Source organism: Prunus persica, chromosome G3 (assembly GCF_000346465.2).
Source record: "Prunus persica cultivar Lovell chromosome G3, Prunus_persica_NCBIv2, whole genome shotgun sequence".
Taxonomy (NCBI): Eukaryota; Viridiplantae; Streptophyta; class Magnoliopsida; order Rosales; family Rosaceae; genus Prunus; species Prunus persica.
The window spans coordinates 19224370-19252280 of NC_034011.1; the positions used below are offsets into that span (position 1 = coordinate 19224370).

The following is a 27911-nucleotide window of genomic DNA, read 5'->3' on the forward strand; positions in this document are numbered from 1 at the left end:
ATTTTGCATTTTAAAAATAGAAGAAAGAAGAAAAAGAAACAATATCATTTTCAGCATCTTTATGTCTCTCTGTCCTTTTCTGTTTTCACCACCTTCAAAACTCAGCTCCTTCAATAACCTTAATATTTATAGCTCTTTGAATCCTCCGCATTAGCATCATAACAGCTGGGAGGTGATTCCTAGGGCTGCAAAATTGTATCAAAACTATGGGGAAGAAAGTAAGCCAAACATCACTGAAAATATCTAAGAAAGAGAAGAAAGAGTTTAACAGTTTGATAAGACTCTTGAGGCCTAAAGTCTACATCACTGACAGCTCAAGCTTCAAGAGGCTTGTGCAAGACCTCACTGGCAATGGAGCCTCAAATCCAAACACTTCTTCCTCCTCACTGCACCCTCAGAAAAAACACAACTTGGTTGATGAGGAGCAAATCCCAGTTGTACATATTGTTGATGATCAGGATCGGGAGGATCAAGGAGACACTGAAGGCAGTTTGGATGCGTCTACCGACACGTCCACGCTTGATGATTACTCCGAATTGTGCAACCAAGTGTTTATGAGTGATCAAGAATTCAACCAGTTATGTTATCAGATATATTCAGATGATACAACAACAACAACAAATTATGAAAGTTCAACAACAGACCAGTTATTGGTGGATGACATGTTACCTTTTCAAGATCTTGAGTCATGGCTTTTGGACACTGATCATCCTTATGATCCTTTTTTCAACAATGGTTTTGCTCAAATTGATCAGCAAGTCAGCATATACGACTACGAGCTATCGGGGCTACTATCATCGAATTAATTGTTTGTTGTGTTGTGTGACCATCTGCTCTGTAATATTCTTCCTCTTGATGCTCTAAGTAGTAAGTACATATGTTCTTATATAGCAAAAGATGTGTGTATTCAATGTGTATTCTTTGTATAGAGAGCCCATTTTCCGCTTTTACAAGTTACTCTTTATAATTTCTTCAATCTATACTTTGTATCCATCCATGCTCTAGGGTCCTTCAGATTACATGTATATATATTAACTTACCTGAACTGGTGTATCATGAGATTAATTGTTTCAATCAATCAGCATGCCCGAAATTTTGCGTGCTCGACATATAGATTGCTTACACATTTTTTTTCACAATGACAAAAGAATTCTGCCAAGCATGATTATTCTCATTCTTAAGACAGTTGTTAAATACTGTGATCTTACAGCAGGGGGCCCTTTTGACTTTCAAAAATTGTGAAGCATCATCAGCAAGTTCCAGAATTTAGATTGTGATTGGATCAATAAATGCACTGTGAGATTGCTTAGATTTTGTGGCCTAAGCAAGTTCAAGGGAAAAAGATTTTATATAGAAACAAGCTGTTTTTAAAGACCATTTTGTAATGATGAGATTGGAGCAAAAGAGTTGAACATAGGAACTGGAAGCTGGAAATGTGAGAGAAAAACAAATGGGAACCTGAAGCAGGAATATTTTCCATAAACAGATATTATATGTTTCAAAACATAGCAATTCTAGAAGCTTGGGGAAAGAAAAAGAGAAAATTTTATCTAATTGATGCAGAGCTAAACAGGAAGACTTGTGAATATAAGAGAGTGTGCACTCATTATAACATATTGCAGACAATAATTAGATAATTAGAAATAGATATAATTGCTGTTTCTTAGTCCTAAAGAACAGGTGAATCAACAAGCTCTGCTAGGTCATCTCTGCTATGCATAAATTTTTTCTCTTTATTACAAGGATCTAAACTGTCAAGCAATTCTTATTCAAATGATTAATTATAGATTATGGGAAGGAAATTTTTTCCTGAATCAACAAATCCCGAAAGCGAAACTCCATCTTTACATTTCTGGGATCCGGTAGGCGGATGATGACATATGATATAACTTTATTACACATAAAAGAAACGTAACAATACATAGATATTACATATTTGGCCTGCATTAGCTAATAAAGAATTCCAAGGTTTCTACATCAGATGGAAACAAGAATTCCAAGCACACAGGAAAGCAATTTTTGCTTTTCAGCATCGGAGAAACCACTCCCCAATGATTAAAAGATAAATTTCCATCAAGTCCTATGTTTCCTGAGTCTGTGTAGACAGCAACCTAAACAGCAATAAAAGCTTCTATATGCATTTGCATTCCATTTTATACAGTATGAATGTACATACAACTCCTATCCACATCATTCTTACAAGTCTAAAACTAATGCAGCTCAGTGATCTTACAATCCAATTTGTGTGTATGCGATCTAACAATCTAAATTGTGTGTATGCACTCATTTACGAAGATAACTCTTGATTTCATTTTGACCAAAACATATGTTGATGCCACTCTATCTAAAAGTTGCAATAAGTGCATCTTCATCGAAGAATTCCGCAGGCTGTCGATATAGTTTCATTGCAGCATTCGTTTGAACTATCTAATTTTTGGTCTACTTGGTTGAGCTATCTTATAAGGTTCAATTGTAAAATCCTGAATTTAGAATGTGATTGGATATAGAAAATGCAATGAGGGATTGCTATAATATTTTGTTTGTGTAAGCAAGTTGAAGAAAACAGATTCTAGCGTAGTTCAGGCATATCCTCTTTCAAGTCCTCCCAATCTACCTCAAGCCTCACGAGACACAAACACAGACCTCCAAGTTTCCAGGAAGCAGTCTGGGATTAAACCTGTTGGGCATAGTTTTATGAAGGTAATTCCTAAGATACAGCTCTTGGAGTGTTGGAGGAGGATTCAGGTTGTCTAGCATTTTGAAAACATCGCTCTTTGTACAACCTTCATCGTCAATAGCTAAAACCTTGAGCCCTTTAAGCTGAAATAGGACATCAGGTGCATTGTCTGAGATTACTGTGGTATTACTTATACGTATTTGTCGTTCTCTTATGGTGGTCAGTTCCTTAATCTTAAGAAGAGAGGCACATAGCTTTCTAGGATGACTCACAACGAATCCATAGAGTTCTTGAAGATACGAAAGCCTTCTTAATCCCCGAGGCAAGTACTTGATGGGGCACTTGTCTAGGTCCAGGATGATCAGCATCTTCAAATTAGTGATTGATGGGTGTAGTTTCACTAGATTGAAGCACCCATTTGAAACCAACACTTGGGAGGTTGCGGAGTTTATTAATTGAAGATGGCACTTCTATTATCTTACACGTATAGACTCTCCCATCAAGGCCTCGACACTGCACAATTTCAACGAGGCATCTGCTGAGTAGTTGTAGAGCTGTTTTTGAGTCCTTGCCCTGGACCAGGCCCTCTCCAATCCACCAGGGGATTAAATTATCAGCATTTATCTCAAAGTCTTGAGGATATATGGAGAAACACAACAGGCAGTGCTTTAGAGAAGGCAGGAGTTCATCATAGCTCAATCGCAGGGAAGCCATAACTGAATCAGTTTTTCCCCCAGTTGTAAAAGTATGAAAAGCTTCCAGAATGTACCACTCGGAAATGGAGTTTCTCTTTGACGACAGTAAGGCCATCTCCAGGTGCGTAGGGATATATTTAGTTTCGAGCGACATTTAATCTTTAATAAATGATTTTATAAAAAATAATGTCAAGCTACATTTTAATTATTATATTTTTATCTCATATTTTTATATTATATGATGTGATATCTCTATATTATATGTCACATCAATTAAATCAATAACTTGCATTTTAGTAAAGAAAGTTAGAAAAGCAAAAATTGAAATAAATAAAAATAAAAATAAAGCCCTAGCAACCAACCCCACAAAGCCACCAACCGCCACAGCCATCACCACTGGCCAGTCTGGTCATTCTCCTCCTCCTCCTTCTTCTCTCGCTCTCTCTCTCCCCATTATTTTCAAATACTAAACGAACCCACATCATCCCTAATCTAACATTTTCCATCATACCCACAAATAAAAACAAATCCAACTTCAAAATTATAAAAAATGGTATCTATTGACCCAAACATGACCTCCTCCGAAGTGCTAGAGAGTGAGAGTGTTGGAGAGAGAGTGAAGGGAAGCAGAGAGAGAGAGAGTTGGTGGTGTGAGATTGGGGGGTTGATGTGATAGAAGAAGGAGAAGAAGGAGGAGAAGAAGAAGAAGAAGAAGCAGCAGCAGCAACAGTCTATGATGACGGTCGCGGTTGGAGTCCACCGCATCTCCTTAGGCTTGGGCCGGGTTTACAGGCTTTTATAATTTTTTAGGCTGGGCCGAGGTTTCAAAGGTTTTGGCCCAGGCCTACCCATCGGGCCAGGCTTAGACGGGCCTCCATGGGCCTAAACGGGCCGGACTTTTTTTAATACATAAAAAAATTTAAGTTTTTAAAAATATTTTAATTACACTTTATTTTTTGGGGTCAAAAGTGATGAATAAAGAGTAATCTCTTAAACTAGTGGCTGAGCAGGATTGTGAGAATGGGGTTTTCTTAATGATTTTTTTAAAATTTTATTATTGTGAAAAAGGACAAAAAATGTCATCTAACTTAATATTTAACTCTAGTACATCTACACACACCCCCACACCCCTCCACTACTCATATTAAGTTTAAAAAAAATACAAACTTCTCTACACCTTATTGCCAGATTACTATTCTCTTTCAATTTAAGAAACCTACTACACTCTCATCTTCTCTTCACAAACTCTAAATACAACATGCAAATAGTAACTTGTGAGTCGTCAATTGAGGTATGCTACTTAGAGGGATAATTAATGTTACAATACCATTAAGATTATAAGACCCTCAAAAGAAGAAAAGGGAAATTATAAAAATGAAACAAGCAATTTTTTTTTTCTTTAAGCTCCATCCTTGCAGACTCGTAAAGTCTGCAATTTGCAAAAACTAAAACTAATGCTTCTAAGGTTGAGCTGAGAACCCAAAAAATGGTATCAAGATCACAATAGCTGATCCTCCACTATAACTACAGAAAAAGGAGAATTTCAGAACCTTCTCATTTTACAACACATTTGAAAATCTTCGAGACTCCGAAGCCACATAGTTTATAACGACAATAACCAAACAAGCCTCAATCTCGTGTCCAATTAAAAACAAATACTAATATACGAAATTAATAACACCCCAACAGAAGAAAGGCGCACCTTGAACATTGATCTTCTGATAGAAAAATCGCTTCCAACAGGAGCAGTAAGTGAACCCTACAAGCAAAATCATTAAAACCCAATAACAAGAACACAAAATTAATCAAATATCTTCATTAAAACCCTAAACCCATAATAATAAAATAATGCTGCTACACATTTAACAACAGTGTTTTTATCTCTTTAAGTAATGTTAAGTTGAGGTAAACTTAGTGTGGTGAGGGGCAAGATAGCGGGGTGTGGGGTGTGAGGTTAATGAGTTTTTTAATTTTTTTTTTCTTATGCTGAGTGTGTATTTAGAGGTAGTTTGGGAAGATAGTGAGATTTTCTTAGAAATTGTAAAAATTTGAATTAGAAGTTGGTGTGAACAAAGAGAAGTGCGGGGTTTAAATAGAAAAACTCAAACTTAAGAGCTTAATGATTTAAGTATTGGGGTAAACAAAGAAAAATGTGGGGTTTAAATAGAAAAACTCGTTCTTAATTCTGTTTTTACTTTTCAATATGCAAAGGAAAATGCTCAGGTTACCACATTTTTATACCACATTGTATATCACTTCTCTAATATACATGGGGCCCATTGTATTGGTGGACTCCATCTCTATTAGAGAGGTGGTACACAATGTAGTATAAAAATGTGGTAATCTTGGCATTAATGCTACTCTTACCACATTTGTATACCACCTTATATGACAGATGAGGTGGACAGTCACATCAATTAAAATTAATTAACACTTTTTTTTTAATGATTTATTAACACTTAAAAAAGAACTATTAATTAAACTTTCTTTATTAAAATACACTTCATTTATTTAATTGATGTGACATATGATATGGACATGTCACATCATGTGGTATGAAAATATGATAAGTGTAGCATATGAAATAAATAAGAAAGATGGACCCAACGAAGTAAGTTAATTAAAAAAAAAAAAATTTTGAGTGATGTTAAACGAACCCTAAAATTAACTGAGTATACCCTATAATTTAAGTTAACCATAATATTTTAATTAAAATATAAAATGAACTAAGTACACCCTATTTAACTACCAAAAATAGCCCTAGTATAACACTCTAATACCAATCCTAAACCAAGTTTATCTTTTTACATGAATCTGTGCTATCTTTTCAGATTTTGGGTTTCATCAAAATCTTTAATTTCGTAATACAAATCCTAAACTAGTACTCATTGCGTTATTCGTGAGCACCAAGCAATACGAAGACTTTTCTATGTCTAATAAGGGTTGAATATAGTGAGTGAGGTTTACTTATTAAAATTTTATTTGTTTCACAATTCAGTATATCTTTTTTGGTCATTTTATATCAAGGTAAATTAGTAATTCAATAAATAGTTTGATAGTAAAGTGTACTCAGTTAATTTTAAGGTTCGTTTAGCAACACTCAAAAATTTCCATGTGCTAATTGAAAGGCTCAAACTTCAAGCACTGTTAGTAAAAATTTAAGGCTTCAAATGTTCTCTGTTCCTCACTTTCATTTTTCTTCAATGCTTTATTTTTTATAATCAATCAGTTATTGTGCAACCCATTTGGACATTTTAGAAGCTTTTTTAAAAAACTCTGATATTTTTCTGAATTTTGCAGAGAAGATAACAAGGTAGGAGAAGAATGGTGAGAGAGAGGAACCTCGTACATGGTGTGCATTAATGTTTTCAAAAAGTAAATATAGGCACAACAAGGAATCTAGTGTCACAGGGTCCAGAATAAATTTTTTTTCTTAAATATATATTTGGGCTAACTGAAAATTTTTGTTGGCCCTTAAATTTTGGGGTCCTGTACTATTGTGTCCTGCCTGCATTGGGCCAGAGCCAACCTTGTTTTAGTTATTAAACTTGGAGGCACGATTGCAAACAAGAAAAATCAAAGCATCTTCAAAAAACAGAATCAAGCAAGGTGATCATTTAAAAAAAAGAAAAGAAAAAGAAAAAGAAGAAGCTTAATTCGTCATAGAATCAAGCAAAGTGACATGAGTTTCTTACAAAATAAAGTCCCGCGGTTGCAAATCATTGCAGCTTGGGACGACTAAAGAATAGAGATAGTTATAGTTATTTCTTACTTTTTCCACTTTACACTTGTTAATTATAAAGATAAAGTGCATTTGTTTAAAACAAACATATAATGCATACTTGGCATAAGTGGGTTAGACTAATTGGAAAAGGTAGTGAGTTCACTTCCTTGTACCTAAGTTCAAATCATCTTCTTCATAGATTAGATTGATTTAATGTAGATTATCTTTTGTATAAAAAACAAACAACAAAAAGAAATATTTTTGAGCAACCTTCTGATTTAAGTCATTCACCCATACTTTCATTTTCTTCTTCAATATTCCTTAGATTTAGTGAGTTATGAAATCAAATCCAATACTAGTCACCAAACATGGCCGTAAAGCATGTTCAAGAGTGTATTAACACAAGGATCAAGCTTTTCCATGAAGTCAATACTCAATCTACTGATAATTAATCATTTGAAGGTAATATTTTCCATATCACCTTGGCATAACTTGAGTCTTCAACCTTATAATAAAAAGCATAAAGCAGTTAAGCATCCCTTCATTTTGTTTAATCAATTATCAGATTTTGAAAAAGCATCCATGTTCACAGTCCCCAACACAAACTAAATAAATCAATAAAGGACAAGCCCCCAGAGCATACTTGGATTGGAGGTTTCAAATGTCGCTGACAATTAGATTCGTCTCCAATCACGACACGCCACGTGAAAACGAAGATTATTTTTTAAATTAATTAATTGAACTAGTTTATCTGGTCAATTAACTAATAGGGATAAATATCTTAATTAATAGGATATTATCTTTATTTAATAAGATAATATCATTAATTCAGATATTATCTTAATAAAGAGAAGATAATATCGTTAATTCAGATATTATCCTAATAAAGAGAGATAATATCATTAATTCAAATATTATCTTCAATGAAGAGATATAATCAAGCCCGACTCGATCCCTACGAATTTGGGTAGAGAATAAACTTATCATATTCTCTACGAAACCCTAGCCCCGAGGCTCCTATAGATGGACGATCTCATTCATCATTCAAGGTACATCTAAACCTACTCCTAATACCCGAGAAAAATACCCGAAGCTCTCTCTCCACTCTTCACTCTCCATATTTTCTCCACACGGCTCCGGCCGCCCGGTTAACACCATACATACAACTCCGTACGCTTTGCTTAGCTATTGTTTTCCTACAAATACTCGAACTAACTTAGGTATCGTAGGGCCTTTGGCCAACACCCCTCGGGTGTGGTCTATTTACTCAATTTCTTTTTTTATAAGAACCGAGGAAGAGAGAAAAGGAAGATTGAAGGTTGAAGGATCTAGAAGCAAATATTCTCTCGTGAGATTATTTGGACAAACAACCATATTAATAAAAAAAAGCTTCAAATTGTAATAGAATCAAGCAAAGTGACACATTACAAAATAAGTCACAACATTGCACTTTGAGATGACCGAAGAATATAATAAATAAAGCTTGAGAAGGACCCCATGCGGGGTATGAATTGTCAAATAATTATAAAATAATGTGATAATATGATCACGTGATATGTCTTGTACATGTGTAATAATATGAATGGACAACATAGTTTATTTTGTACTAGCCCCATGGCACATGCGTGACCAATTGGTTTTCTTTTTCCTTTTTATTTTATTTTTAGAATTAAGAAAATATAATATGTGTAGTTGTTTTCTATAAAAATAGGATCAATTATTTGATTTTTCTTTTTCTTTTTTTTAAAAATTATTTTTAATATGAAAAAGTGTGAATTTATCATATTATCCTTATTTAATTAATATTTTTAATTTTTAATATTTGCATTAACCAATGACATTTTTTGATATTTTAAATGGTTCACCATTCTCTGCCTTTTACTTTATATATATAAATATATATTATAATATAAGTGAACAACATGATTGTACTACCGTACTATTTTATAATTATTTCTACTTTTGTATACATGACGAGAATGAAAAGCATATATAAAATGATAAGCACCACTTTAACTTGATGAGATATATCTAAGAGAGAATATTTTGAAAATGGGTCATACTAAAAAAGACCACATATATAAATCATCTTATGTATTATCTTAATACAATGTCTCCCTAACATTTTCCATGAGGCACGATTGCAAACAAGAAAAATGAATGAAAGCATGTTCAACTTTCAAGAATAGATAGTGTCTACAGAACATAAAATATAGCACAAGCCTCAAGATTTTCCATGAAGTCAGTACTGTATCTACTGCAATCATGTTGCTCATCGCTTGGCTAAAGTTTCTCTCTATTGATGGTTTGGTTGACTGGAATGAGTGGCCCCATGCTATCATCAGGATGCCCTCTTAAATGATTGTAATTTGCTCTAGTTTCTTTAATGAATTTCGTTCTTTAAAAAACAAATAAAAAATAAAAAATACCTTCACTTTATGAAAAAAGACCATGACAATTCGGTAACACAACACAAAACCAACTATTATTCAATACAAGACAAGTCCCCAGAGCACACGAGAATCGGAGGTTTTCAACTTGAAATCTCTGGAAATGACAACTCGATGGGATGCTATATTAAGGAGAATCTAGCAACTTTCTCTCGAAAAAGAATAGTGATTAGAAAATTATTATTTTTAATAACTACATCACATTACCACGACACTAATTGTCGTTAGAGAATTAATTCTTCACTATTAAACAAGAACCGAACAAACGAATACAATTAACGTATTTGAAGCCAGCTGAATGTGTGTTTCTTGGTCCCCGGCAAGGCACAGTTGGATTGCTTTTATTGTGATGCCAAGTCATTGCACCTGCTACATTTATCAGCAGCTGTATAAAGAGGGGGATTAGATTTGAGGTTGTAAAACTTTTGTTTGCTTAAATTTCACAATAAAAATAAAATCCGCATATAAATTTAATTATTTAAGAAAAGGAGAGGGGTTGGAAAACTCCTCTGTTCTTGCATATTGCAGAGGGATTGATGTATGCATACAATAACAATAGGGCAAGCAGTTAATTATAACAAGCTGCAGACATGAACTAGATACAGAGGACTAACTTTATCGTGGCGTTAACTTACTTGCTTAATTTCTGACCTTGAGATTTGCTCCAAAATATGTTTTTCTCATATTTGTCCTTTTCAATCTCATGGCATTTGACTTTCTCCAAGTACAACAGATGAGGAAACTGAACCTCCACCTCTTTAAGTTCTATTTTCATATTACTCAAGTACTTGAGACGCAAGATTTCCACCCTCCACTTACACTCGGTGACAGTCTCCTCCCCTGCATGGTCTAAGCTACAAAGTTCCCCTCCTCTTATGTAGAGCTTCTTTATATTTGTCAGTTGCCTTGGATTCAGCCATGGAGGTACTTCTTTTAGAGGGATGCCTTGCAGATCCAATTTTTCTAAATCCGGTGGGAATGAGAAATCCAGGGACTGGCGGGCAATTTTTCCTCTTAACTCTGGAGAAACCACTGCCCATGATATTTTGAGGCGGCGAAGAGATGAAATTTCCTTCAAATTTTCAAACTCCTTGTCATGCATTACAGCCTCAATCCCTATGTATATACTTAGCCGCCTTAGTTTCTTCAACTTGGCAAGATCACCGAGTCTTGAGGGAGTATTTTTCAAATTGGCTATGAGAAAACCTTTAAGTACTTGGAGGGAAGAGAGTTTGCCAATCCCTTTTGGCATGCCTTCTAGCAAGTAACACTCTGATATATCCAAATGAGTGAGCTTCCTCAACGATGAGATATCCGAAGGCAATGTCTCTAAATTGTGGCATGCTCTCAGATCCAGAATTTCAAGGCTGATGATGCTAAAGATACAAGAAGGAATCCGTGTTATTCCTGATATTCCTCGGAGACTAAGATACTTGAAGCTCAAGTAGTGCTGAGCCCCAATACCTTTCAAAAACAATCCTTCATCGTCCACTTCAATGTGATGCGTAGGTGAGCTCTGCCACCGTCCCAGCTGAAGAACAACAACGTTCTTCAACTTGCTAAGCCATTCACGTTTGAAACTAAGATAGTTTCTGTTCACATTGAATACTGTCAACGGATCTTCCTCCCCCGGAGAAGTCGGGTTCTGATCAAAAACTAAGCACGGGCGCCTGCAAACTGACGCTTGACATGATGGCATCCACGGCCATGATGAATCAAAGTGGAAGAGCAGAGCGTCCCTGGCCAAGCCTATCAGCATATAACGAATCCAAGGGTGCAGCGTGCAACTAGTGGAACTACTGGATGCATTAACAGCATTTCCATGTGGTTGAATCAAGCCCTGTTTCATGAGTTTGCCAAAGATTTCTTCCCCTACCTCTTCGGTTGTCTTATCTTGGGTGGCCGTGATGAAGCCCTCCCCAATCCACCAGTAAATTAGAGGCCTTTTCTTTATCACAGACTCCGCAGGGAAGATTGAGAAAGAGAGGAAGCAGAGCCTCAACTCGGTGCCCTCAAGATGCTCGTAACTCCTCATCATATTAGCCATGGCACGGCTTTTGTAAATTCCTTTCTCCACGCCCATTTGTGACAACTCTTGTGATAGCTTCTTAGTTGCTGTTAGACCCAACTCCGGCTGAGACCAATGCGTAAACTCTAAACTGCGCTCAGGGTAACTCGGCATTAACTTCACTACAGGGATTGAGGCTTTTATTTGGTCGACATTTTCAATCATGCGAGTCAGCAAGCTGGTGATTGCCTCCAGGCCGATGAAAGCATTGCTCTCATTATCTCCCAAGAAAAACTTGTCAACTCGATGTTCTAAGACAGTGAATTGGTTGAACAGAGTGTGCTCCCAGAGCGTAACTCTAGGTAGCAATTTTAAGTCTTCCATTTGTTGAAGCCCATTTTCAATCTTTTTGAAGCGACTCAGAACCACTTCCTGATCATCACCTGGATTTATGTTGGCAATGACCTTGGCTTTGGCTTTTCCCAGACGATCCAATAACTTGGGCAGGAACTTCTCTGCATTTCTTGAGGTTGAGGCTGAGGTTGAGGTGACATTTCTCATTTCAGATGCAATTACTGAAAAAGGAGGTAGTCTGTTGCAGATAGAGGGTAGCTGTGGAACTCAAGAGATTGATGCAATCAAACCTATCATGTCTATTTGTTGCAGATTAGTGAGTCCTCTAGAACTAACCCACCATTTATTTTTCTTTAAAAAAAAAGAAAAAAAAGAAAATAGAATTAAGGGATTTTTGTAGAAATGTCACATGAACTTATACATCAGTTTCAATTTGTCACCTTAAAGAAAAATTTTGGAGAAATGTCATCTTAATTTTTCAAAATCCATGATTTGTCATTTGACTTTAACATCATCTAATTTTCCATACATTTTAAAGGGTATTTTAGTCTTTATATTAAAAAAAAAAGAGAAAAAAATTAATTAATTAATTAATTAAAAATTAAAGTTTCTCTCTCCTTCATACAGTCACCACACCCTCGCCCTTCCCTTTCTTCCTCTCTCTTCTCCCATTTCTCTTGATTCATGCTATGCACTTCCCATTTTGAAAATTTGGGAATTTGGGAATTTGGGTTGTTGATTTGTAAAAGAACATCATAGTTGTACTCGGTGGATTTTGAAAATTTGTGGCATGGAGTTCGGGTCGAAGTTGAACTGGATTGGATGGGGTTGGTGGTTGTCTTTGTGGGGGGTTGAGATGGAGGTGATTGTTGAAGAAAGAGAGGAGGAACGAGATAATAGGAGGGGGCGGGCGGTTGGTAGGGTGGGGGATAGAGTGGTGATGGTGGGTGTCGAAGATAGAGAGGGGGAAGAGAGAAGTTTTTTTTTTTTTTTTTCCTAATTTTTTTTTCATTTTTTAATTATTTAAAAGATATACACATTTTTATATAATGAATTTTCCATTTTTAAAATACCACTAAAAATAAAAAAAAAACTAAAATACCCTTGAAAATGGATGGAAAATTGGATGGTGTCATAATCAAATGACAAATCATGGATTTTGAAAAATTTCAGTGACATTTCTCCTAAATTTTTTTAAGGTGACAAATTAAAACTGAGATATAAGTTCATGTGACATTTTTACAAAAATCCCTAGAATTAATAGAAAGTAGTAGAGGAAATTGACATGAATGTGAAAACCGGTTAAAACATTTAAAACAATCACATAATTAAGATCCTATTTTTAAAGAAATACAATAATTACTCTTAGCTAACAATCAGAGCTCAAAAAAGTAGCACTGAAAGAAAAAAGAAAAAGAGAAAGAAAAAAAGCTCATTATACTCCTTAGTAGTCCTAGAAGCAAAGAACAATGGCAAAAGAAAATATATTCCACGCTTCTTTTAAACAATTATCTGATGTTGGTCAATCTTAACTTGCTAATTGAGCATAAAGAAGATGGGTAGTGCAAGAAGATGGGTAACATGTCAAAAAAAGAAAAACAGAGGAGGAGCTCCTTCTCACAAGAAATGGAATTTTGACACTTGTCATTTAAATATAAATAATGCTTCCCTCTACTAATGTAGCTCAACAACAAATTAACACTTGTCTCTTTTTTTATTCTCAAAGGCGCATTTATTTTTCAGTTTAATTATTTTTTTATTTTTTTATTATTTTTTATTTTTGAGGATCTTTCCTATTGAAAGGGGCGATAGCATACTAAACTCACACACACTACACGGATGCTATGATTCGAACCCAGGACCTTGCCTGAGGGAGTAAATACTTCATACCACTACACCAGTGGGTTCTTTGCCAGTTTAATTATTCTTAACAAAAAAGACACGTGTTAGATTGTGGCTGAGTCTCATCAGTAGGCAAGGAGGAGTTCCTACTTATGGGCAAGGAGGGAAACATTATCCAAAAAAATTGAAGGAATTTGACAAGGGTCAAAACCCCATTTGTTTGGAGGAGGGTTTAGGGTTTAGGGTTTTGACAATTACAGTTCAAAAGGCAAATAAAAGAAATAAAAAAAGAAAAGAAGAAAAGAAAAAGGTCATTATACTCCTTGGTAGTCCTGGAAGCAAAGAACAAAAAAGAAAAGGGGAAAAGAAAAAGCTCATTATACTCCATGGTAGTCCTGAAAGCAAAGAACAAAGGCAAATAAAAGAAATAAAAAAAAGAAAAAGCTCATTATACTCCTTGGTAGTCCTGGAAGCAAAGAACAAAGGCAAATAAAAGAAATAAAAAAAAAGGGAGAAAAGAAAAAGCTCATTATACTCCTTGGTAGTCCTGGAAGCAAAGAACAATGGCAAAAGAAATATATATAATTCCCCACTCTTTTCAAACAATTATTCAATGTCAATTAATCTTAATCTCAATGAGCATAAAGACGATGGTGTGCGAAGGACCAGCAGGGTAACATGTCGAAAGGTATTTTTTATTTAAGCATTGCAATATTTGTTGAGAATGTTTGTCTCACATTAAAAAGTTAAGGGACTAAGTGTGAGTTTATAAGGACTTGGGCTACTCCCACATTACCAATTGATTTTGGGGTGGAATCTCAACTTCCTTCATGATATCAAAGCAAGACTTTACATGTTGGGTCCAACAGCCACACATGCTCCCATATCATCTAATGTATGTTGTCCACGTGTTAGGCTTGAAAATTTTGTTACTATGATTGTTTCTTATTTATGCATACAGGTCCGTTAAATAAAGAAGCTTTCGTCATCTTCATATAATTATAAAATTGTTAAACGTGCTTGTCAAACTCTGGTTCTTAATTTTGAACCTAATTTGATATATGTTAATAGTGTATGGTGTTGACCTGTTTACATTGGTGTTCTTGTTAAATTTCAAGACTTGTCGTGTTTCACAAAATTAACCTCTAATTGGAATCAGCAAATTGGATTAACAAAAGCAACTATTAAGAAAAGGTTTTTCCTATTACTCTTGGAGATGCTTTTAGCTAAAATCACAGCTCGAAAACAACACCTAGAGGAAAGACAAAAGAAAAGGAGAAAAAGCTCATCACATATACTCCTTGGTAGTCCTGGAAGCAAAGAACGATGACAAAGTGCTACCTGTAATTGGAATAACCGAAACTGATTAACAAAAAGCAACTATAAAAGAAACAAATGTTTTTACTATTACTCTTGGAGATGCTTGTAGCTGGCAAGCACAGCTCAAAAACCGAACACTTAGAGCACTGAACAAAGGCCAAGGCGCGGTTACGTGCTCTTCATATTACTTCCCCCAGTTTCAGATTAAAATTGCAGTAGATACATAAATATAGTGTTGAAGGGGAAGAATGGCAGGGGATGTTGCTCAATTTCTCCAGAAAAAGTTCCTGGCATCTCTTAGGGACACAGAATTTGAATTATCAGGTGCTGTTCTCATTTCTTACTTGCGAGCAATCAAAGATATTGTAATAGATATAGATACACGAAGACTTAAGGAAGATTACTGCCGTCGCTTTATCTATGTGCTCCTGGACCGCACCGACGCATTCACCAAGTGCCAGGTCTTCTCACATGAGTGGAAGAAGCATAGTCATCACAGGACTCATTTAGTAGTCTTCAACCATTTGAGTTTGAGGAAGATTTGTTTCGTGCGGAAGATGAGAAGCGGCTGGCTGCAATAAAACGCATCTTCGAGGCTGAGTTTATGAAAAAGGAAAAAAGAATTTATAACTTGAGGGAATCATCAAGTCGTCCTGATCCTGAAGAGAATCTAATACATCGCCGTCAAAGATTTGAGGCTGAAGTTGTGGGATTTGATGAACAATTACGGAAGATTGGGAGCTTTCTTTTAAAATCATCGCCGTCGTCAGGTGCCGGATTTGCGGCAGTTGGGATACTGGGCATGGCAGGCGCAGGCAAGACCACCCTGGTGCGCGAGTTTTTGAGTTTGTGGATAGTGCGAGATGAATTTTCTCCTATAATTTGGTTATGCTTGTCGAATATAATCAAAGAAAATAAACAAGTAGAAGAAGAAATTGAGGTCAGCATTGTGAAATGTATGCTTGGTAAGTTGGACCATGATGCCGTTGCCGATGGAGATGGCATCATCCAGGAGGAGGAGAAGATAATAAGTAGTAATAATAATTCTGGTCATGTCCTTGCTGCGCTCTTGGAAAGGCTCAACCAACATTTATCAGGCAAAAGTTATTTGGTTGTGTTGGATGATGTGTGGCACATGAACAATTTCTACTCCGATTTAGGACATAGGCGACTTCAGGTTCAGGAAGGTGATAAGAAAGTTGGGGATCATCGTCACTAGTAGGATACCGGAAGTGGTTGAAGCTATGGTGGTACCTGCGGAGGGGTCAGATCAACATTATAACAGCTTGATTATTTCTCTTGAGCCCTTGGACAGAGAAAGCTGCTGGGATATATTTAAGGACACTGCTTTTGGTTATCAACAACATTCGGAAGAGGTTGAGATTGAAATTAAGGATCTATTTTATGGTCTACCATTGGCCGCTAGGACACTCGCAGAAATCGTGTCCCCAGACTCCCAAAATTTGGGGTATTATTCTCAACTTAATTATACATTCAGTAGTACTTTACTTACTCCCTTATTTTGGTATCATCTTTCGAATTATTTACGTACCAATATGAATATCCCATGCAGGAGGACTTCTCCGCCCTACCGCAAATATGAGGAGTTGCTTAAATTACCTGATTTGGATGTTGACTCTGATTGCTTCGGTCTAAAAAAATTCCCAATGTTGGTGTTTATTGATATGAAATATGAAAAAACGGGAGAAAACTGCATTAGGAAATTTTGCAAGTTCCTTAATAAAAAACAGGTATTTTTCTCATTGAACAACGCACTTTGAGTATGATATATATTATGTGAAATGAAATTTTAACATAGTTTATGTATAATTAAGGCTCTAATTAACATGCATGGATTTGATTAAAGTTTGTTGTAAATATAATATTATATTGTTTTCTAGGTTTTGGTGTACTACTGGAAGAATCAAAGACATATAATAATCCTGAGACAGTGCTAAAGGATGTTTATGGTACTCTAGAAAAGCTTAAGCTTCAAGGTTATGGTTTTGCTTATGAAATTCAAAAGAAGATAAATATCATAGTGAGTAACATGTTAAATTAATACATATTGCTAAAGCGTAGTCTACCCTACAACTTTTTTAAATCTTTTTTTAATTTGACATTATATATATTTCTTCTATCTCAGGTTGTTGGCGAAAATGATGTTGTAAATTGAATTCTGGGAGTTATCTGTGATCTTAAATTGCCAGAGTCACCCTCCATTGCCCCGGTACCGATTGCTCCGGTACCGACTTCAAAAAGATTGTTCTGGCGCATGGACCACTACCAATATGGAATCGCTGCTTCGTTTGGATGGGTGGGGCGTTTAGCATTTATATTTAATTATTTTTAATTGGCAACTATTTAATATTGAAACGTTTTGTTAAAACTAAATCAATGAATACATAAATACAGTCTCGATCTCTTGGACTACAAGAGTCCAAGAGATTGTGGTCACCCACCGTTGGATATTAATCCAATGGTTCAAAAAAGTTTCTTAAAAGGAGTGCAAGAGTGAGTGATCCGTTGAATTTACATCCAACGGTGAGTGACCACAAATCTCTTGGACGAAAATATATTGGTCGCAAACCCCATGAAATATTTAGGCGTGAGTTTTCTTTTCGAGACCATTCTGGCAAACTTAGCGACCAAATATTTTCATCGCCCTTAATTTTTCATTTTCCCATGTGCACCGATTCAAAAAATGGCGACCAAACACGTGTTTGGTCTCCAAATTATTAGTTGGCCACAAAAAATTTCAGTCGCCTTTGAATAATAGTTAGTCGCCATTTAGTTGGCTGAAGTCTTATAGTTGACGAAACCTTTGGCCACCAAATTGCATAATCTTGTCGCCCATAAGCTTCTTTGGCGACCAAAATCTGGTTGGTCGCAAAGAATTTGGTCGCGAAAAAGGTTTTTTCTTGTAGTGTATATTTCCACTTAAATTATCAAAGAATGTTTTGTAAAAAAATAGTCTAATCCAATGTTATCCGGAACAGCACCAAACACAATATAACTTAGACTATTTATCCAGAACAGCACTAAACGCCTTATAATATTATGAAAAAACAGTCAGTACTCTCTGGAACAGATTAATACTATATGACAGAAATTAGTCAGTACAGTCCGACGTACCAAACGAGCCCTAAGAGTTTTGAACCTATATCCTTCACTGGCTATGTTTTGATTCCTTTCCATTTAAGTATATACTAGCCTTTCTGCACGCGCTTCCGAACCTGAGAGAGGCTTTTTTAAAATTTATTTTAGAATTAAAAAAGATAATAGGTAGTTGTGTTCCATAAATATAAGATCCATTATATAAATTTTCTTTTAATTTTAATTTTTTTAATATGAAAAAGTGTGAATTTACCATATTATCCTAATTTAATTAATAATTTCAATTCTTAATTTTTGCATTAACCAAGGGTATTTTCTGGTATTTTGAATGTTTTACTATTCTCTGCCTTTTGCTTTATATAGATATAACTAGCCTCTTCGCATGTGCTTTCGTACCTGCGAGAGGCTTTTTTAAAAAAATTTAAATTTATTTTAGAATTAAAAAAGATAATGTGTAGTTGTGTTCCATAAAAATAAGATTCATTATCTGATTTTTCTTTTAATTTTAATTTTTTTTAAATATGAAAAAGTGTGAATTTACCATATTATTCTCATTTAATTAATAATTTTAATTCTTTAATATTTGCATTAACCAAGGGCATTTTCTAACATTTTTAATGTTTTACCATTCTCTGCCTTTTGCTTTATATATATAGATAATCAAAACCTATGCGTACTCTAATTTTAGGGTTAATTACACTTTAGTACCTTGTGGTATGGAGTATTTACTCCGTCAGGCAAGGTCCTGGGTTTGAGTTCTAGCATCCGTGTAGTGTGTGTGAGTTTAGTATGCTATCGCCCCTTTCAATAGGAAAGGTCCTCAAAAAAAAAAAAAAAATACATGTTAGTCCATACCTTCTCAATTTTTACAATAACATACTCCGGATTTTTAAATTTGTTACAATATGGTTCTGCCATTAGGGTTTCCGTCAGATCTCTCTGTTAGTTGCCTACTTGGCATTGTGGGTCCCACATTTCAATTTTTGTTAATTTTTGATTAAAATATGAATAAAATATTTATAAAAAACCCAAAAAATAAATATCACTTTCTCTCTTCTCCTTGCATTACCCCATCCCCCATGCGATTTGCTTCTTCCCCCAAAAAATCTGAATCCTCCACCGTACCCTCAAACGAAGACAATGTGTACTCGGAGTTCCATCGGATTTTCGAGCTTTTCCGAACAGCTTTTGCAAAAGGGCTCTAGCGTTTCAGCGACGTCAACGTTTTGGACCTAGAATTGAGAGCAATTGTCCCAATTTCTCAAGAACACCAGCTATTGGGCCCGGATTCGTGATCAATTTATGCAACAATGTGTGAGACCTATGCTCAAAAGTTCAAAACTATCGGGTTGACCTAAAATGATTTTTTTTCTTTTTCTTTCTTGACATCCCTGACCAATAAATAAAATATTTATAATCTTCAAAATCCAGGGATTCTGTCTCTTGCATTTTATTCAGTTCTGTAGCTGCACATTCTTTCCCATTCTCTATGATATCTATGCTCTTTCTTTTTTCCTTCTTTTTATTATCTTTTTTTGTTAAGTTCCATGAGATGTCTACTTAAATAGAAACAATTGTCTTTGTCTTTTTACTTTAATTTATTTTTATATTACTCCATTTACTTAAGTTTACAATGTAAATAAGGAAGTACCCCCCATTTGGATTCAAATAAAAATACTAGAAAATCAAATTCCTACCAAATCAAAATATGAAAAATCGGTTTTAGTGCAAAATACGATTTAGGCTAAAAATGATGGCTCATTAAGTCAATATATACTTCATACTAAAATCCCATAAAATCAAGTTTTCTTATTTGATGTGTAAGGAATAAAAGCCGCCAAAAATTATCTTGAGAAAATGATTATTTCGAAAAACCATTTTTCATACTTAATCAATTTTGCACCTCCGCCATCTGAATCCTCCACCATTGGGAGGGATGGGTTATGTGGGTTATGGGTTCTTGGGGGCTGGGGTTCTGGGTTCATGGGGTTTGAAGGGTGGTGGTCATGGGGAATGTAGGGACAAGGGAGGGGGGGCAGGGGAAGAAGAAAATCATAAGGGGGGATGGGTTCTGTGGGTTATGGGTTGTGGGGGCTGGGGTCATGGCTTCTGGTTCGTGGGGTTTGAAGGGTGGAGATCATGGAGAATGCAGGGAGAAAGGAAGGGGGGAAGAAGAAAATGGTGGGACTTATGTGTTCGTGGGGTTTGAAGGGTGGTTGTCGTGAGAGAGAGAGATATATATATATTGTTTTTGGTTTTAAATATTTTATTCACATTTAAATCAATTTAAAATTAATATAAGTTGAAAAATGTGGAACCCATAGTGCCACGTAGGCAATTAACGGAGAGATGTGACGGAAACTCTAACGGCGGAACCAAATTGTAACATATTTAAGAGTCCGGAGTATGTTATTATAAAAATTAAGAAGGTATGGACTAACATGTCTCAAGGGTGTAACCATAGAATACTAAAGTATAATTAACTTCTAATTTTATGTCTCTTCGGTATACATGTACAACATCAATTCAAGTTGTTGTCTTAACTTGCCTATCTTTGGTCCAAGGGAAGATCGTTGGGTGACAAAAAATACGATGGAAGATGGAAAAGTGAGGTTCCTTTTTCTTCCTTTACACGTGTTTTTGTTTTCGTGAGATATGCATGCATTGGTTAATGTTTCTGTGATTGGCATTTGCAATTAGGTTTAATGTTATTTGTACCATATTTATTCATCATATCACCTCTTTAATGGGGATCCGGATCCTCTATATTAATCTTCTCTGTTAGGATTAGCTTTGATTTTTCTTTACAAATGTTTTTTCAAATCAGTGAATGTTGATCCCTGTAATAGAGGTGACCCTACCAATGTATGTGAGACCTATCATATTAGAGAGGTTGTCAGCAATGTAATTAGTAAATGTGGTCCAAATAACAAGACCCTTCATTTGTACAACCACATTAATGATCATCTCTCTAAAAGAGGATCCACCATCGTATGTGGGATCCATCCATATTAAAGAGGTAGTGAGTAATAATGTTGTCCAAATAGTAACACCCGATACATATATACCCAATTACTTCAAATTTTCTATGTTAAAATTGAGTTAATTACAGACACCCACGAACCAATCTTTCATAGACGATGGATGCCTCGAAGTTATCAGTTCCGAAAATGGATTTTGGGGGGAGAGCAGTCACTGGCCTCTCCTTGATCAGGTACATCATCTTGAATTGATATTTGTTCAGATTGCAGCATCCATTTCAAAGAGAGGATTACTAAACTTAAATCTATTTTTAATTAAGGTACGAGGAATTCGCTTCGAGATTATAGAGGGTGCAAGAGGGTCTATGAGTATAGGTATTGATGAACCAACAGAGTTTGCTTTCCAGATTGATGACTTGGTTGAGATTGAAATCTCTTACCATGGCCAAGTCAGCATTCTTGCCGGTCCAGATTGCGCAGCAAAAAGTATCCATCTCTCCTCCTCACAATCCAGTGCTTCCCAAGCAAACGCTAAGGATTAGTCTGAAGAAATTTAATGCAACAGCAGCAAGTCTAGGCTTCAGTCTGAAGAAATTGATTGATGCTCGCTGCCTAACTCACCAGTTTGAGATTATTCAGTTTTTGGCACACACTTTCAAAATCCCCTGTGATGGCACTTCCAGAACACTTTCAAAATCTCCTATATATCTTTCTTTATATTTTAGTTTCTCCAACTCTCCTTGAAGTTGTGGATGTGAAGAAACAGACTAGTCAAGTATTTACATTGTGTTGTGACTTGTGCATATATGATATATCCTGCCAAGCTTAGCCAAGTAGAGTACAACATGAATATATTTTATTTATTTATTTTACACCTCATTCATGCTCATGTCACATTGTGATACAGTGAAACTAGTTTTTTGGTTTAAGCTTCCAGAAAGAATGGTTTTTCCTAATATACTAAGCACCTCCCACTAAAACAGCTGTGAAACTGATTAATTAGCAACAGATTTAACTAAAATTATAACAGAACCAATACAAGTTTGACAACTCAATCTTCTAGCGAAAGACAATAATGCCCTTCGAATCCTATCATTACTCCCTCCTATCCTATAGAAGACGAGCCTTGTCATCAAGGATATCAAAATCTGGGAATCTGGCCAGTAAACCATAATAGCCTCATCCTTAGAATGATGTTGCCAGTGAATGAGAACTTCAGTGGCAAGGCAGCAGCATTTTGCTAAAATATGAATATGGTTTGAATATTCTGGGTTGTTCTTTATTCTTCTCCATAAGGAGGTATATATAGGAGTTTACATATGAAGGTTTTATAAGGAATTAGATATAGTAAAAAATTAGGAAAGTATCTCCTAATTGTACAATGATTTATTACTTATATAAAAAATAGGAAAGTAAATCCCTTAATTAATCAAGAAAGTAAATCTACTTGATTAATTAGGAGACTCACGTCAATACTCCTCCTCAAGTTGGTGCATATATGTCATGAATGCCCAACTTGGTAAGTGAGTCATGAAATACTGTTCCACACTCACAGCATATGCAATATCTGATTTTGGAGGACGTATGAAGAGTAGAACCTTTGGTGGTGGTGATAGAAGAAGGAGTCTGGGTTGACCGCATGCTTCTATGAGTCTGCAATAAGATGGAGAATCGTATGGGTTCTTGACATCACAGCAGATGTGATATGAGAAGGTGAGGAAGGTGATGTGAGAAATTTGATGTAGGAATTGGAATTAAGAGGTATGTGTATAAGATTTGATGGTATGTGTTTAGGGATTTGGAAAAGAGGATTTGAGGGATTTGGATTTGGAGAAAGAAAAAAAAGAGGAATTTGATTTAGGGTTTTGGATTTGAATATGAGAAATTTGAAGAAATTTGAGATAAGGGTTTGGATTTGAATATGAGAAATTTGAGATAAGGGTTTAGAGACAAAACAACTTCTCTTCACTCCCTTTCTCCCCTTGAAGAGAAGGGGTCGTCAGAGTCAAGAAATAAGCAACATCTTCTTGGGATACGTCAATAAACATAGTCCTTTCACTTTTTTTTTTGTTTTTTGTGTGTGGGTAGAGTTTGCCCCTCCTAGTACTACAACCAATCGTCTTGCTACTGTGGATGTCCTGTTGTGGCTACAGAGGCAGAGGCAGGAGCTGGTGCCGTTGGAACTGCAGGACTAACAGGAGCTGAGTCAATGTGGATAGTAACAATTTGGGAGGATGGTGGAGTGGTGTCGGTGGTGTTGGAAGAGGAGATGACATCCATGACAGCGGAAGAATTTTAAGGGTAAAAAAAATATGTGTTTTGGAATTTGAAGATATGAGGGATGTGGATGGAGATATGAATTTGGTAAAGAGAAATATGAGTTCGGAGAAATATGAGGAATTTGAGGAATATGAAATTAAGGTTTGTGTTTGAAGAAGTTTGATATGAGGATTCAGGGTTTGTGTTGGAAGAAATTTGATATGAGGATTTAGAGACAACCGAGGATCGATTGCTCTGATACCATGCTAAAATATGAATATGGTTTGAATACTTGGGTTGTTCTTTATTCTTCTCCATAAGGAGGTATATATAGGAGTTTACATATGAAGGTTTTACAAGGAATTAGATATAGTAAAGAATTAGGAAAGTATCTCCTAATTGTACAACGATATATCACTTATATAAAAAATAGGAAAGTAAATCCCTTAATTAATCAAGGAAGTAAATCTCCTTGATTAATTAGGAGACTCACGTCAACACATTTCCTCTTTTTTTAACCATTCGTGTCCAAAATAGCAATGGAGTGACCTTGACAATGCAAATGAGGAACTTGAAATTCTCAAGTTTGATGTTTATCTGCCTGAGATCTTTGGGGAACAGAAAATTTGAAGAAATATCGAAAAGTGAGGTTCTTTTACCTTCATTTTTATCCTTGTAAAATGCATGGATCATGTTTTTGTTCTGTGATTGTAATATATGCAATGTTCTTTGATTAAGGTTTTCTTGATTGAAATCGACTTACAGACAACCCCTGACGCCATCTTTCATAGATGATGGATGCCTTGCATTATTGGCTTCAAAGATGTTTTTATTCAGAGTGAACGTTGGAGTCGCCTTGATCAGGTCATATCTTCAACATATGTTTAAACTGTGAAAAAGATCATGTTGTAGACTCATTGTATGAATGTTGTTAAGTGCCCTCCAAATGTGCTACCAAGGAATAATTTTTATGTCTTCTCTTGCATTTGTATCGAAAGTTGATTAATTTTGCTTTTTCCCTTTGAATTTAGGTACGGGGAATTCGCTTTGAGTTTATAGAGGGTGCAGCAGAAGTTGTGAACATGAGGATTGATGGAGCACCATGGAAAAAAAAAAAAATAATTCCCACTTGATGGTTTGGTTGAGATTGAAATCTCATACCACTGTCAAGTCAACTTTCTTGCCCTTCCAAACTGCCCCGCAAAAAGTATCGGTGACTTGTCCCGATCTAGAGCTTCTGAAACTGGTGTTGATAACAATGGTAAGGATTACTCTCAAGGACATAACAATAATAATAATAATAATAATAAGTTTGGTGCAGCAAGCACGTTCAAAGTATCAGATTGGGTAAAAAATAATATTTCATTCATATCTTGATGTATAACAATAGGAAGGTTATATATACAGAGCCTAGGAAACTATTCTAGGAATGTAATTACGAGCCCATAATCTTGCATAATCAAATAGTTGACTTAGACTAATTTGGAATGTACAACTCATTGACACTCCCCCTTAAGTTGGAGCATATATGTCGTCAATGCCCAACTTGCTAAGTGAGCTGTGAAATACTCTGCATGTGACTACTTTGGTGAGGACATCTGCAAGTTGATCTTCATATTTAACAAATGATACCTCAATGATCTTTGCCTCAAGTTTCTCCTTGATGAAATGTCTGTCAACTTCAACATGCTTGGTTCTATTATGTTGCACTGGATTATGTGCAATGTCTATGGCGGCTTTGTTGTTACAATGCAGTTGCATGGCATGTTTGGGTTTGAACCCCAATTCCCCCAACAAATTCCTTATCCAGAGTAGCTCACATACTCCGTGTGCCATACCTCGATATTCAGCTTTAGCACTTGATCTTGACACTACTTTCTGTTTTTTACTTCTCCAAGATACTAGATTGCCTCCTACAAAGGTAAAGTATCTAGATGTAGATCGTCTATCAGTAACAGAGCTCGCCCAGTCTGCATCAGTGTGACCCTCAACATCTAGATGACCATGTCATGCGAACATCAATCCTCTTCCAGGAGATGACTTCAAGTATCTTAGAATTCGGTTTACCGCATCCATGTGGGCTTCACTTGGTGCATGCATGAACTGACTCACCACACTTACGGCATATGCTATATCAGGTCTAGTATGTCCAAGATAGATTAACCCACCCACAAGACGTTGATATCTTCCTTTGTTGGTGGGTACCTGATCAGGATATTCATCAAGCTGATGATTCAACTCCATTGGCGTATCTGCTGGTTTGCTGGCTAACATTCCAGTGTCAGTCAAAATGTCAAGGATATATTTCCGTTGTGATAGAAATATTCCTTGTTTTGAATGAGCCACTTCGATGCCTAAGAAATACTTCAGAGCACTAAGATCTTTCATTTCAAACTCACTTGCCAAGTGGTGCTGCAATGCTGCCTTTTCCTTTGGGTCATTCCTGGTAACTACCATGTCATCAACATATACAATAAGGGCAGTGACTTTACTTTTCTTATGTTTCAAGAAAAGTGCTTGTATCCAAAATCCTTCATTGATTTGCTGAACTTTCCAAACCATGCTCTGGGTGACTGCTTCAATCCATAAAGAGACTTTCTCAGTTTACACACCATGTTGCCACTATTGGGCCCCATCTTGCATCCTAGAAGGGAATCCATATAGACTTCTTCTTCTAGGTCGCCATGTAGGAAGGCATTTTTGACATCAAACTGGTGTAATGGCCAGTTTAGGTTTGCTGCCAGAGAAAGAAGTACCCGAATTGTGTTTATGTTGGCTACAGGGGCAAAGGTCTCCCTATAGTCAATCCCATAAGTCTGAGTATAACCTTTTGCCACCAATCTTGCTTTGTATCGTTCAATGGTGCCATATGCCTTGAACTTTACTGTATATATCCATCTATAACCCACTGTTCTCTTCCCTTTAGGAAGGATAGCCATCTCCCAAGTGGAATTCTTCTGGAGGGCCTCCATTTTATCATTCATCGCTTGAGTCCACTTGGGATCTTTCAGAGCTTCCTGCACATTACTTGGAATAGATACAGTGGATAATTAACATACAAATGATGCACATGACGGAGACAACCTATGTAGGGATACATGATTAGCAATAGGGTATTTAACTTTTGTTTTAGGGTCTGGGTCATACTGTTGTCTAGGAATTCCTCTAGTGGTACGAGGGGGTAACTGATAACCTGTGTTTCCTGTATGACTCGATTCAGGTAAAGTGCTTGAGTTAGAGTTTAAATGTTCAGTTACCTGCGGGGAATCTTCAGGACCTGATTGGATGAGTGGTGATGGTACTGTAGTAGGAGGGAAATTATCTAAACCATTATCTGGAGTTTCCAGCAACTCTTGATCTTGTTGCACCACTATAGCTGGTTGCTCGGACACTGACTGCTCTAAAATATTTTTCTGAATTTGGATGATCTGAGTATCTTCTGCAAAAAGAGAGCTCCCCCCCTAGAGGATGCTCAGAAACTCCCCCTGAGTAATAGAACTCACTCTCGTGGAAAGTCACATCTGCAGTAATGTGCATGGTCTAAATGGGAGGATGAAAACACTTATAGCCCTTCTGAGTGTCAGCATAACCCACAAAGACACAACGCAGTGCACATGGATCAAGCTTGCCACGCTGATGTGGATACACCTGAACATAAGCAACATAACCAAAGAGACGAGGTTCGAGATTTGGTGTGGATGGCATGGTGAGAAGAGTGGTCAATGTCTGAAATGGAGTTCGATACTGAAGAGTGCTGGATAGTGTTCTATTAATGAGGTAAGCAACTGAACAAAGAGCCTATCCCCAAAAATGATGAGGCATACGTGCCTCAAATAAAGAGGCACGAACAACTTCCAAGAGATGACGATTCTTACGCTCTGTGACACCATTCTGTTGTGGTGTATAGACACATGTGGTTTGATGAACAATACCATATTGATGTAAAAAATTATGTAGGTCATGGTTGACATACTATCCTCCATTGTCAGATCAAAGTGTCGTGATTTTCTTGTCAAACTGAGTAGCAACATATTGATGAAATAACTTGAATTTAGCGGTGACTTCACTTTTCTGCCTTAAGGGAAAAACCCAAGTCATCCGGGTGCAATCATCAATAAATGTCACAAACCACTTAAAACCACTAATAGTGGGAACTCGTGATGGTCACCTACAAGCATGAGAGGCAGAGAACTTTTATTCAATCTTAATGGGTAAGAAATACGATGGCTTTTTGCCAAAATGCAAGTTTCACAATGAAAGTCTGATTTAGCAAACTAGGAAAACAAATTTGGAAATAAAAGTTTCAGATAACCAAAAGAAGCATGCCCTAATCGTCTATGCCATAGCCAAATTTTCTTCATCTTGATAGATTCATCTTCTCACACATGATGTGCGTGACTCAATCTCTTACTGCTGTCTTCTGTCAAGTCTAGATAATACAACTTTCCCCTCCTAGTACCACATCCAATCATGGCCCTGGTGAG

The 27911-nt window shown here is 36.2% G+C and overlaps 4 protein-coding genes across 4 annotated transcripts; 2 read left to right on the forward strand and 2 right to left on the reverse strand.

Moving 5' to 3' along the window:
* Nucleotides 9560-12287, reverse strand: LOC18783538 (disease resistance RPP13-like protein 4). The gene is made up of 2 exons (XM_020559036.1): nucleotides 10182-12287; nucleotides 9560-9931 (listed from the first exon to the last, which is right to left on the reverse strand). Exons 1-2 carry the CDS (start codon nucleotides 12113-12115, stop codon nucleotides 9925-9927), a joined length of 1941 nt encoding a protein of 646 aa, XP_020414625.1. The 5' UTR covers nucleotides 12116-12287; the 3' UTR covers nucleotides 9560-9924.
* On the forward strand, nucleotides 15198-17521 carry LOC109948237. The gene is made up of 3 exons (XM_020560593.1): nucleotides 15198-16538; nucleotides 16644-16821; nucleotides 17217-17521. Exons 1-3 carry the CDS (start codon nucleotides 16315-16317, stop codon nucleotides 17244-17246), a joined length of 432 nt encoding a protein of 143 aa, XP_020416182.1. The 5' UTR covers nucleotides 15198-16314; the 3' UTR covers nucleotides 17247-17521.
* On the forward strand, nucleotides 15319-16289 carry LOC18782930 (probable disease resistance protein At4g19060). The gene is made up of 2 exons (XM_020560043.1): nucleotides 15319-15531; nucleotides 15606-16289. The coding sequence occupies exons 1-2, from the start codon at nucleotides 15319-15321 to the stop codon at nucleotides 16287-16289; spliced, it is 897 nt and encodes a 298-aa protein (XP_020415632.1).
* LOC109948112 (uncharacterized mitochondrial protein AtMg00810-like) lies at nucleotides 25435-25884 on the reverse strand. The gene has a single exon (XM_020560044.1). It carries the CDS (start codon nucleotides 25882-25884, stop codon nucleotides 25435-25437), a length of 450 nt encoding a protein of 149 aa, XP_020415633.1.

Excerpts from the sequence above, each read along its gene's own strand:
- LOC109948237 (XM_020560593.1), top strand. The coding sequence starts at position 16,315 with ATGGTGGTACCTGCGGAGGGGTCAGATCAACATTATAACAGCTTGATT. Across the intron at positions 16,539-16,643 it reads CCAGACTCCCAAAATTTGGG|GAGGACTTCTCCGCCCTACC; the intron begins GTATTATTCTCA and ends TATCCCATGCAG. Across the intron at positions 16,822-17,216 it reads AGTTCCTTAATAAAAAACAG|GTTGTTGGCGAAAATGATGT; the intron begins GTATTTTTCTCA and ends CTTCTATCTCAG.
- LOC18783538 (XM_020559036.1), bottom strand. The coding sequence starts at position 12,115 with ATGAGAAATGTCACCTCAACCTCAGCCTCAACCTCAAGAAATGCAGAG.
- LOC109948112 (XM_020560044.1), bottom strand. The coding sequence starts at position 25,884 with ATGGTAGTTACCAGGAATGACCCAAAGGAAAAGGCAGCATTGCAGCAC.
- LOC18782930 (XM_020560043.1), top strand. The coding sequence starts at position 15,319 with ATGGCAGGGGATGTTGCTCAATTTCTCCAGAAAAAGTTCCTGGCATCT. Across the intron at positions 15,532-15,605 it reads ACGCATTCACCAAGTGCCAG|GAAGATTTGTTTCGTGCGGA; the intron begins GTCTTCTCACAT and ends TTTGAGTTTGAG.